A 12740-nucleotide genomic window follows, 5' to 3' on the forward strand; every position below is an offset into this window, starting at 1 on the left:
CCGGCAATCCTTTCTCTGCCGATAGCTTCACCAATGGCCGGTGGTCACCTAACACTGCCGGTGGTAATCCCCTTCAGCCGGTGGTGTCCCCCAATGTCCAAGGAAGCAGTCCTGAGGTTTTGACAGCCTCCAGAGGAGTAAAGGAAGGAAAACAGAGGCAGCCTATGCATGGCAGTGCCTTTCCGAGCAGGACCGAGCATGCATTGCATCGAGCTCTTCTCCCGGGGCGGTTTATCTGTTTTCCTAGCTTAAGTTAATTTGCTTAGCTGATTAGGAAATTTGTAATATTTAATTAGCTTGCGTAGTTAATTAATTTGTATTATTTATTTGGTCCCTCCGAGCGAGGGCAAATCTGTAATAAGTGTGTGTGAGTGGTGTGTATGTCTTCCAACCTCACGTCTTTCTTCCCTTTTATTTACCTGCTTATGATGGTAGACTAGGGCATTTTTAAAATTAGCATACCTTATGCTATGCATGTGTGCATTCATACATTTGTATTGCATGCATTAGGCTCGGTGCATCACGCTAACTACATTTGTACTTCAATTCCAAATTGAATACGTGCATCAGTTGATTGACTGCATTTCACATGCCATGCTTAGGTTAGCCGAGCCTATTCTAAGTACATCTTGTATGTGTTTCACTAGCCATTTTTAACATGAACTAGGATCACGCATGTTTGCTAACTAGTTTACTGTTTTGGCACGGAGTACAAAGTAAGTATTTATGCTTTAGTATCTTGCATGCGTGTGAGTGCTATCATGACAGTATGTTTAACATGTGGCTAGATGCTTATATGCTTTAAACTGTTGGAATGCCCGTGGGTGAAGGTTGGATTGTTTGAGTTGGAATAGCTCATCGAAATCCGTGTTTTAGCCTACTTGCGAGTAGCAAATTCCAAAACATTTTTTCAAGACAAACGGATATGCAGTGCTTGTTTCCAAATTAGGCAATCTAGTCTATACTTGTTTGCTGTGCGAATAACATAGTAATTCTAGGCTAATAACCGGAATAAGAACACATAACGTTTTCAAAAACGGATATCATGGTTAGTAGAGGCCGGTCTTCGGACCGGGCGAGAGGGGGTGCTCATAGCTGACCCTCCCCAATCGTACCCTAGCTCCCGAGCCGAGACAACTCCGGTGATGACGGACATGTGGCCTTCGGCACCGAGTCAGGGTTTCCTAAATTCTCCCATTTTAAAATATTTAGGTGGCGACTCTGTATCTGGCAAAGCAGTCCATGTTTGGCACTTCTTTCAAAAAAATCTATTTTTCTCAAAATTATTTGTCAGATTTGGACTCTTTGGTTCAGATTAAGAACCGTGACACAAATCGAGTCCGAACTGTAGCGAGGCCCACGCGGGCGCGTCTACACAAATACATCAAGGTTGCCGAGCATGAAGGAAATTAGCTGCTGTCTGTCGACTCGATTCAGGGAGGCGCCAACCATGAAGAACCTGTCTGGGTTTCCGTCAATTTCAACTCGATCTAGGGCTTCCATGGCCTTTTCACTTGGGAGCCACCCAACATCGTCGAGGCTCTCTCAATCCGGCACCTTAATAGAATTCACTTACAACTCTTTTGGCGTCTTTCCAGCAAAGAGATAACATGCTTGTGCCGATTTCTGGGAGCCACGGATTTGCTCAATGTCGCGTACTATCGGGAAGCGTAGCAGTTGATGATAGGTGCTTGGCACGGCCTGTATAGTATGCAACCAAGTTCGCCCTATGATGAGATTATACGGTGATGGCAGCTTGACGACCAAGAATTCCACATCCATTGTTCGGGAGCCCGCTCGAACGGGTAGTGTGATTTTCCCCAACGGGTATTCTGGATTAGCGTTGAAGCCGAATAATAGATAAGGAGCTGGAGAAAGATCCAATTCGGAGAAGTCGAGTTTGGTGAATGTCTTGTAATACATAAATTCCGATATGCTTCCCAGATCAATGAGTACGCGCTTAACAGTGAATCGGTTTACGCGTAACTCGATTACCAAGGGATTGATGTGGGGAAGTGTCACTCTAGCCAAATTTGAATCATCGAAAGCAATGCTTGCAGCTTCATGGGGCCGTTTAGCCGGAGTGAGTTGATTTTGAGGGTCGGGATTCGACTGAATCGTATGCACCGCGGATGACATTGGCAAGCTGTATATCATGTGGATCACGCCGAGTGGAGGTGAATCATGTCGCACGGCTATTGCTTTGGTTGAGTTGCCTTTTCGGACGTACTGTTGTAGTCAACCATCTTGTACCAATTCCTCCAGGTGATCCTTCAATTCATAACAACTATCAGTATCATGGTCGTGATCCTTGTGATACTCGCACCGTCTATCCCGTCTTCTCGTGTTGGGAGGTCCCACCATTTTGGATGGTCATTTGAAAAACGGAAGGTGTTGGACTTTGGGCATAACCGCACTGATCGACTCTGACGACTCCGTATATTTCTTGTCTGCGCGCCTTGTGCGCCTGCTATCGACTTGCAATTGTTCATTTGCTTAGTGGGAGCATTGGTCGCTTGATCGGTGAGAATCCCGTCTCTTGTCTCGTTTAGCCCGATGCCGTAGTTCAGGGTTCTGAGGTGGTACAGAGTTTAACGGCTGAGCAATTTCTGAAGGGGTCGTCTTGTTGGCCATGTTTCCAGCTTTAACCCGCAAGGCGTCATCTTCCACTTTACAGCGTCATGGCTTGCTTATAATGATGGATATGATCAGTGGGGTCCAATTTCCCATCGTACAGGATGAACGACGGGGCTTTGAACTTTTTGGGTAGTGCTACCTTTGCGATTCGTCGCACGAAGGGATCGTGCTGGTCTTCTTCGTCCGAACCATTTCGTCTTCGCTTATGCCTTACACGTGGACTCTTTTCAGAGGAACTGGTAGTTTCAAGTCGTCCCTTCTTTTTGGGCTCTGGGGATAATGAGTTAGAGTCACTGTCACTATATTGCTTCCGAACTCGAGGTCTTCAACCACCCACTCTCAGAGATCGTCCCGGATCTTGGGGTGTAGCTTGATTGGATTTTGCAACTTCCAAGGCCAAGTCCCGACGGAGGCACTCGTTCTCAGCAATCACGTTTTCCAGCCTCTGTTCGTTTTGCTTCGCCTGTTCCACAATTGCTTGCATTGTCTCATGTGCTTAAGTTGAGGGCGAGTTCTGGGCAAGTGAGTTGAAGTTCAAGGCACGTCTTGCAGTGATAATCTCTGGTCCAAGCATGTTTGTTGGAGTGAGGTCATTTCTCTGTGTGGTCTCATCAGTGACTATCGGAGGGTCTTCCGTTACGCCCGCCATGGATGTATTTGAGTATTCCCATAGATGGAGCCAATTGTGGAGAAGTGGTTTTGGAAATACTCTTTTGATCCACTGGAACGCTCGAGATCCTCAGCTAACAACCTAAAAAGGAATAAACACTCCGATCGGGGGTGCCGGAATTAGCACTCCGACGGATAAGTCAGTATATACTCTCTTGATTGCTTGTATCCTAAGTTAAGTGTACTCATTCTCACCTGCCTTTCTCTGATTGATGATCCTCTATTTATATTATTCTCTTTGGGCCTTAGGGCCTGGGCCATCCTCGATCCATTACACGTACTTCTACTTGGCCTTTATTCTATTGGTTGGAATGCAGATTATTTCATTCGGCGCTTCAATTGACTAGGATCAATGCCGAATAAAGGTTACGCCCCGGTCATTGATGCTCGGCCTTCACTTGTTGACAAGTAAAGCACCTCGAAACAAACAAGGCTATGTCTTTCTTCATTTCCCTCTACCAAAACTGGCAACTAATGTCGTGGCACATCTTTGTGCCTCCTGCGTGTATCACAAGGTGTGAATGGTGGAACTCTCGAAGTACCTTCTCCCTACAAGATTCTGGCACAAAAAAGCGGTCTAGATATCTCACACTCGAGTCAGAATACACATTTAAGCCATTCTCTACATTTCCACTAGATATTTTTCCTTAGATAGCTTATACTTCGCAATCACTTTGTTGTGTTTCTATAACTCTGCTCACTAGAGTAGGTTGTGTAACTACAATGAACAAAATGGCTAACTCAACGAACTTGCCAAGATGCAAGTCAAACTCGCCCACTATGCCCAACATCTCTCATTCCCAAATGGTAATACTAGTTACACTACATACAGATTTCCTATTCAAAGCGGCGGCCACTACGTTGGCCTTCCCCGGATGATAATGTAACTCGAAATCATAATCCTCCATAAACTCCATCCACCTCCTCCTCAAATTCAAATCTTTTTGTGAAAATAGATATTTCAAACTCTTGTGATCGGAAAACACTTTAAATCTCTCCCCATATAGGTAATGCCTCCAAATTTTTTAAGACAAAAATCATCATCACTAACTTTAGGTTGTGAGTAGGATAATTTCTCTCATGTGTTTTAAATTGCCATGAGCCATACGCTACCACTTTCCCCTCTTGCATCAATATACAACCCAAACTTTCTCGAGATACATCACAATAAACCGAATAACCCAAATTCCTCTCCAGAATAATCAACATTGGAGCAGTGGTGAGTATAACCGTAAGCTCTGGAAATGACTTTTCTCAAGTCTCACTCCACACAAATTTAATTTTCTTCTTCGTTAATCTAGCCAATGGTGAGGCCAGTCTAGAGAAACCTTTCACAAAATGTCGGTAATACCCTGTTAAGCCCAAGAAACTTTGGATCTCAAAGGCATTCTTAGGTTGTTTCAAATCTTGCACTGTATCTATATTAGAAGAGTCTACAGTCACCCCTTCCCCGGATACCACATAGACTAAGAACTTTACTTTCTTTAGCCAGAACTCGCACTTCCCAAACTTAGCATATAAACGGTGTGTTCTAAGCAACTCAAGTACAACCCACAAGTGTTCCTCGTGTTCCTCTTCGGAGGGTGAGTAGATTAAGATGTCATCAACAAAGACAACCACGAAACGGTTTAAGAACTCACAGAAGATTCAATTCATCAAATCCGTAAACAAGGACAGTGCATTGGTTAGCCCAAATGTATCACTAAGAACTCATAATGGCCATACTACGTATGGAATGCCCTTTTTTTAATATCCTCCCCCTTCACCCTCAACTGGTGATACCCCGATCTCAAATCAATCTTAGAGAAACAACGAGACCTCTTCAACTAGTCAAACAAATCATCTATTTGTGGTAATGGATACTTGTTATTAATAGTTACTCGATTCAACTTCTGGTAATCGATGCACAGTCACAATGTGCCATCCTTCTTCTTAGCAAAGAGAGCCGGTGATCCCCAAGGTGATGTACTAGGGCAGATAGAGCCCTTGTCAAACAGTTCTTGGAGTTAAATCTTCAACTTGTGCAACTTGGCAGGTACAAATCTATACAGTGCCATAGAAATTGGTGTTGTGTTGGGCACTACGTTCAAGTATTCAAAAACTACCCTCGGCATGTCAATTCGGACCACATTACTTTCATTACCCAAGAAGGTTGTAAGAAGGAAATTAAGCTTGCCTTGACCTCGTGAGTCATACACTGGAGATAAAATTCTATCAGCTCAATTTCTAAGAAAATAAAAGCAGTCACCACTCGAGATGCACACTGTAACTCTCCTACGGTAGCAATCTATAATGGCACGATATGAAGACAACCATTCTATGCCCAAGATGACATTGAAACCTGAAGTGTCTAACAAAACAAAATCAAAAGGAAGTAGCAACCGACAACCTCTATCTCACAACCGTGACATCCCCGGTCGAAGACAACTTTACCCCCAACTGGTGACTGAGTGGAGACACTAATCGAGCCACTACTAACCCCAAAACTGATGCAAATGCGAATGAAATGAAGGAATAAGATGCACCAATTTTAATTGACACATCGACAATAAAGTTGAACAAAAAAAAGTTACCTCTCACAACAGAAGGTGCTAACGACTAATCCAGTGTGGTAATAGCATACACACGTCTTGTGGGCCTCTGCTCTTCTGCTCACCCCTCGGAGCATAGGTCTGATACACTGATTGAGCCAAAGGGGCTCCCTAATTGGCCCTCAAGGCCTATGCTAAATAGATAGGTTGATGGCTCTATGTCTGTCTTGAACTAGACGCACTAGATATGCCACCTGCTGAAGGGAAAAACCTCCTCAAGTGCCCTGATTGCCCACACCGATAATAGGTAGGCGGCTGCCCTCTTTCCTGACTCTGGCTCTGAGGACAAGCTAAAAACAGTGCAGACTATTGTCCTCCTCATTTTTGCAGGCAAACTAAAGACTTGTGGGCCAATTGACTACACTTGAAATAAGTGATCCCACCCTAGCTACCTCTCCCTGTACTAGAACTCAGTATAGGAAAGGTAGATCTAAACTGTGCTGCCTGAGACTGCTGTGGAGTGGAACCCCTCTGCCGTTTATTGTCCCGAACATCCCTCTGAACCTCCTGACTTCTCTACTTGGAGCCCCTCATCCACTCCTCTTCTGCTTGGATCACAGTCTCTAAGTGAGCCGCCGTGTACACAAGGCGACCGTAATCTCTAATCATAGACCCGGCCACCTTGAAAAGGAGCCCGCTCCTTAACCTCTTCTTGAACTCAATGCAACGACATTCCTCCATCGCCACAAGTTCTGGTGCAAATCTAGATAGGCTAGTAAAAGCTGCCTCAAACTTGGCTACATGCGTGTTCAGCTGCTTGAGCTTCAGGAACCGGTCTTTCAACTTCTCCCTAGCAGTGGAAGGCAAAAACTTGTCTTGGAAGGCGTTGACAAAGGCCTCCCAAGTCACCCTAATGCGCCTTTGTGCATACTTCCACCATTAACCCGCATCTTCCTTCAGTTAGAAAGATACCAAGGTCATCCTCAACTCGTTATCCTTGATGCCAAGCATCTCGAACGTCTTTATCATCTGCTCAAGCCACTTATCAGCCTTCAGTGGCTCCTTAGGATCCCCAATAAACTCCTCTGGCTTTAACCAAAAAAACTCCCTCTTCAGAAAAGATGGCATTGTCTTAGAAACATGGGCTTGGACTTCACACTCAGGCTTGAGAATGTCCATGGATTCCCGCAAAGCTCCAGTCATTTCGTAGGCCAAAGCGCCCATGGCTTGCTAACCTGTTGGCTCGGCTACATTGGCTTGACCAACTCCCTCCTCTTGCGTCGAAATATCATTGGGTAACGGCACCTCCTGCTGCCCAAGCCTGCCACGCCTACCTCTACCACGTCCACATCCTAACATCCTAATAAAGGTAACACAAAAGATTAGCACATTTACAAATATGCCGAAGCTAATTCACTCACGTCCTAATACAGTGGACAACAAGTAATTCATTCCATATAAGCGCCTAATCACATAAGCACAAACGAACTTTCTTTCTAGATAATGATCATTCCGCAACATTGCTAGAGTTCCAGTTAGAAATAGCAATAATCAAGTGCTCTTCTAGCAGGACTACAAGAAACTCGTAGACCCAATCAATATCTTAGAAATTAAATCTCATACTCATCTAGTCACATAAACATGTTATCACATAGCATATTAGGTTTACTTCTAATATCATCTAGTAAGATAAACGTATTCAAACCCAATAGCTCTGATACCAAGTTGTAATGCCCCGAAATAATAACAATAACCCATATCATAATATCTCGTAGAATTGATCATTTACATCATATTCAATATTTCCATTTATACTACTTGTTCATACAAAAGATGAAGTGCGTGTGTACATTCATAAATCCTAAATCATGAATCTATAGCATATGACATGTATATGAATTGAAATAAAAAGAGAATCAAGTGATTTTTATGCCCTAATGGCTACATCTTTCCAAGTCATTGCTTGGGTACAACAAAATGAGTCTAACTCAATACAGTTAAAGCTTAAGGCTTGTACAAAAATAATTACATCAAAAGAAACAAAAAGAAGCTCTTAGCTCCAAGTCCTCTCAAGCTATGTCCTTGGTGGTGGCATATCATCAGCACTTGAAGGTTGTTTCGTACATAGGGTGCGCTAAAGTCTAGTAGAGATACTTTAACACAATGTATGAATCTTAATGAAATTATGAGGTGAATGCATATGCACGCCATTTGTCAAATGTTTCCCATTTCCATCTCAAAACAATGCAATACCGGATTATATATCAATTCATGAAAAATATCCTTTTATAATAGAAAATAGGGCAATGGATACGAAACACTGGAAATTTCTAGGTACGTGTCTGCCAGTTAGCTATACAAGCACTACCAAAGCCATTTTACCAGTACTAACTATAAGGATTAGCACCTAATCGCGCGGGTTTTTGGAATTTCACCAAGGACACATAAGCCAACATAACAACCACAACCACACCCCCTAACCAGATTCACCAAGATATTCACTCATTTTTCTCGAAACAATACATTTTCAATCTTTAAGTATGAAACAATACTCAGTGCAAGATGTATGAGTAATTACTTTCAATTTACCAAATCCTCATGAAATTTCTACAACAATCAAAGGTATCCTCCATCGATAGCCCAAAACAGATATTTCTATTCAACAGATAATTTTCAACAAAATATAATCTCATCATTTTCAAAATGGGAGCGATATTACATATCCAATTCCACTCTCGTCATCAACAGATACATTCATTCCATCCTTTCAAAACTCAACATATTTTCCCTTTTCTTTCATAAACCAAATATCAATGATTTTAGAACAAAATCTCCTTTACTTTCAAAATCTCATTTAAGTACAGAAATTTCAACATTTCAATATATCTCAACCCTAAACACATCCCCACAACCTTCTTCAAGTACCCATTTGAAAACCCCTCTTTTACATTTCAAAATCAAACCTTAGGTTTAGTCCCAAATCACTAAATCCTTTCAGTGAAAAAATAACTAGGTAAAAATCATACCAAAGGTTAAAGAAATCCCCATCTCAAGATTAGAAGAAAAAGAGGGCAAGGGTAGGAGTTTGGCGGAACTGAAAACAACATCCCTTCTAATTAAACCGAAGCTTTCTACGAGCTATACCTTTTTCGCCAAGGAACTAGGGTGAAAAAATCAATGAATTGAAAGTATTTGGGGTTTTAAGGCAAGAACTAGAGTGAGAGAGTGTGAAGAATTTAGGGTTTGGAATGTTTTAGAGATAGAGTGAGTGAAAAAGTAATAAAATCTCACTTCTCCCAATCTAATATACACACAAACCACTGGAGCGACCAAAACACCACTCATCAGACACAATAAGTGACACTACTTGAGCAACCAAAACACCACTCGAGCGCACAATGACCCCCTCTCAAAAGTTCAAACCTATAAAAGATCGTTCAAGCTCAAGAAACGATGTTCAAGCAAATATAACCTACTTCCAGAAGTTTTACAGACCTATAAAATAATTGAGAGATCTCAAAGATCACTCGAGCGACTAAAACACCGCTCGAGCGAATAAGAAAAAAACTAGACAACAACTCTTTTGAAAACATAAATCCTAACATGTTTCAAGCACGACAATAACTCCTAAATAACCAAACTCAACTAGCAACAAGAGTAAGAGGTTATAAACGACAGTTAAAGATATGGAATTCCAAATCTAAAAGCATGAAATGGATCGGGTCAAAACTGAAACCATTATAGCAGCAACGCCCCGCATTTCCATAATGTGTTCACGCACACCTTTAGAACCATTAAGCTTCATGCCTGAGAGCTTCTTCATTAGATTATTCACTAATGCCTTATCAGATGTCACAAATTGCTCTTCAATAGCCTTCATGAAGACCTTAACCTTGTCGCAATCAAGGATTGAACTCTTAATGCCCTTACTAATATGGTACTTAATGAGCATCAAACTTAAGCAATTAGATCGCTCCCACCGCTTACTTGATTCCATGGGAATAGGTGGTTCATCCATACAAAGTGCCAAATCATGGTCCATGCACCCCAGAGTCAAAAGAATCTTATCTTTCCAGTTAGAAAAATTTTCACCACTCAAAAATGGAATATAAGATAATTCAGAACTCAATAATGTAGTAGGAATAACTGTAACAACCAAGAACAAATCATGCTATGAAATAATAAAAATAAAGTAAATTCTAACTTCCTTGTGGGTAAAGATTGCAACATGCATCGAATCTACTTAACTATATCAATAAGACTAGTAAATATCTCTTACAAAAATAAAAAAAAATCCATTATCTGTGGATGTAGAAAGTTTCTATTTTGATAGTTAACTTACTATCTTATTCCAAATAAATTAATAAAACAGTTATCTCCCTGTGGATAAAAATTATTAATTCTACTAATGTAAATGCAAGTAATAAGATGTTGTCATGACCCAAATCTGCCTCTATGGGTTTAGTGTCGTACCCGGCCAGTAATTCCAGATTACCAAGCAGATGCCATCTAATATAATTATTTTACGAATTTATACGCATAACAATAATTTAAGATATTGTGGCTATTCTCAAATTACTATAGTGCTCAACCATCTTATAAATTAGGCATCAAATAACTTTTAATGGAACAAAACACAAATCCATAATGGTCCCAAGATATTATACTTAATTTCTTTAAATAGGTCATTTTGCATCACAAAACTCTGAAACAAGTTGTTCACAAAACTAAGTTATCAGGCAACATGTAAATGTATAGATAATAAAATATGTGTTTTCTATATATCTATACAGAAAATAATATTCTATCATGTCACTGTGATGGATTCAAAAGGTAAATCATTAAAAGAATTAAATAATGCATGATTTAATTCATTATAATATTCTAAAAATATGTGCATATACAGTAATAGCATATACTTATGCAGCTATCAATAGTTAAAAGATATCAATAGTTAAAAGACTTTATAAAATATTTTAAATCATTCATCTAAAAATTGTAAATAAATTAAATTTCAAAACAATTTGTTTTAAATCCATTTCCAATTGCATATACAGTTTGCTAAAGGATAACAATTATTTAATTACAAAACGTGATGTGACTGACAAAATGTTTATATACACATTGTGAATATGTCAACATATCATATATATCATTAACAGATAGAAGACATAGTCTAGATTAAATATATAATCAAACTAGTAACTTTCCGATAGACAAACAATTTTGTTTGTGATATAAACACATTTAAATAATACAAGTTATGATTTGAAGTCATCTTAAAGAGACAACACGTCAGCAAAATCCAAATTTAATAGTACAATTTTAATCGGATGTGAATAAACAAGTTCATGCTGACTATTAGTGCAAATCCATTATATATTTAATGTTACATTTCTAATATATAATAAATCTCTATATTGAACAACATGTATTTAGAGGTAGGCTCTGATACCACAATGTAAGAAAAACATACACATATATAATATAATCATATGTGTATAGATATACAGCGGAATAAAATTACACTAACCTCCTCCAGCCATTGTTGATCAAGTTGTGTGGTGTGTGTGTATCTTTTGAATCTCTCAATATTATATTACTCACTCACACTTTAGGAATAAGTGCCTTCTAACCTATGCAAAACTTGAGTGCCTCATTGATTGAAAATCGCAGGCCTATTTATAGTTGCCAGGTTAGAGACCCTTATCAAATGGATACCTTATCAGATAAACCATATTAGTTTCCTTCCATAAAAGAACCTTATCAATTAGTAGAAATTGATAGGCCTTAGCCAAAGCACTATTGGACTTCTTAGTATTTAGGCAACTTTAATAATTATCACCCATGACCTTAAATAATTAATAAAATAAAGATAAATACACATGAAAGGATAAATATACAAATAATATATAATTTATAATTTATAAAATTAAGTGTATATGAGCCACATTAAGTCTCCTATTGGGAGACTTGGCTTATAGTTAGGGGGCTGGTAAGTTAAATTACGATGAAAGGGCCGTAGTTGCTCCATCGACTCGAATCTTGAACCTCTAACCTTCTGTCTCAAGGGACAATTACATTAACCACTGGGTTACCCTGTCCTAATTTATGAGATATAGTGAAAGTTCAAAAAATTAATTCAGTAATCCAAAATAATATTTAAAAAAGAATCCTACTTAACTCCATAAAACAAGTGATTCTATTTGTATCCAAACAGTATCTCATATGTCCAACTAAAATTTGAAATTTTAGTTCCTATTATATCCTAATGTAAATTTACTAATAAGGGCAATGCACACTAAACTCTAAAATAAAATAATACTATTTTTCTCATGGTACACCCTAATCACTTATATGTATTCTTCATATTAAAGTCTCTTTATCTTCTTCCTCACTCCAAAATATCAATCCACCTCACCAAAACTCACCATTATCATCAACATCATTGCTTCTTATTGTGTTGTTACTTGCAAATAGAAAAAAGTTTAAACAAAATCAAACAATAGATGAAAATAATAATCAAAAGTGCTTTTGAAGCAATATATCAAAGAGGAAGTATGTATTCACATAAATATCAAAATACAATTCTTGATTTTTGTGTTTTTTTTTTTACATAAAAAAACATATTCTATTTGTTTTACGTTAACACTATTCAGCCTTTCAGAGCCGAACAAAGGCAATATGTTCAACATACAGGGTCGAAAGGCTTCCGCCAAGATCAAAAATTAAAATCAACCATTGCAGTTTTGAAAAGCCTACAACCACTATTCCAAACAACGAAAAATGTAGTCAATAAAAAAACATGAGAAATTTACCTACTTATGGGGATGAAACAATGTCCTTCTTCTTCTTCTTTAGTATTTTCCAATGATGAGAGTGAGGGAGTGTCGTAGTTGAAAA

The 12740-nt window shown here is 39.2% G+C and overlaps 1 protein-coding gene across 1 annotated transcript; it reads right to left on the bottom strand.

Annotated features, from left to right (window-relative positions):
- Nucleotides 1-9537: 9537 nt before the first annotated feature.
- On the bottom strand, nt 9538-11383 carry LOC145819188 (uncharacterized). The gene is made up of 2 exons (XM_082913142.1): nt 11371-11383; nt 9538-9983 (listed from the first exon to the last, which is right to left on the bottom strand). Exons 1-2 carry the CDS (start codon nt 11381-11383, stop codon nt 9538-9540), a joined length of 459 nt encoding a protein of 152 aa, XP_082769268.1.
- Between the last annotated feature and the right edge of the window lie 1357 nt (nt 11384-12740).

This window comes from Camellia sinensis, chromosome 2 (genome assembly GCF_055761805.1).
Source record: "Camellia sinensis isolate YWXY chromosome 2, ASM5576180v1, whole genome shotgun sequence".
NCBI lineage: Eukaryota > Viridiplantae > Streptophyta > Magnoliopsida > Ericales > Theaceae > Camellia > Camellia sinensis.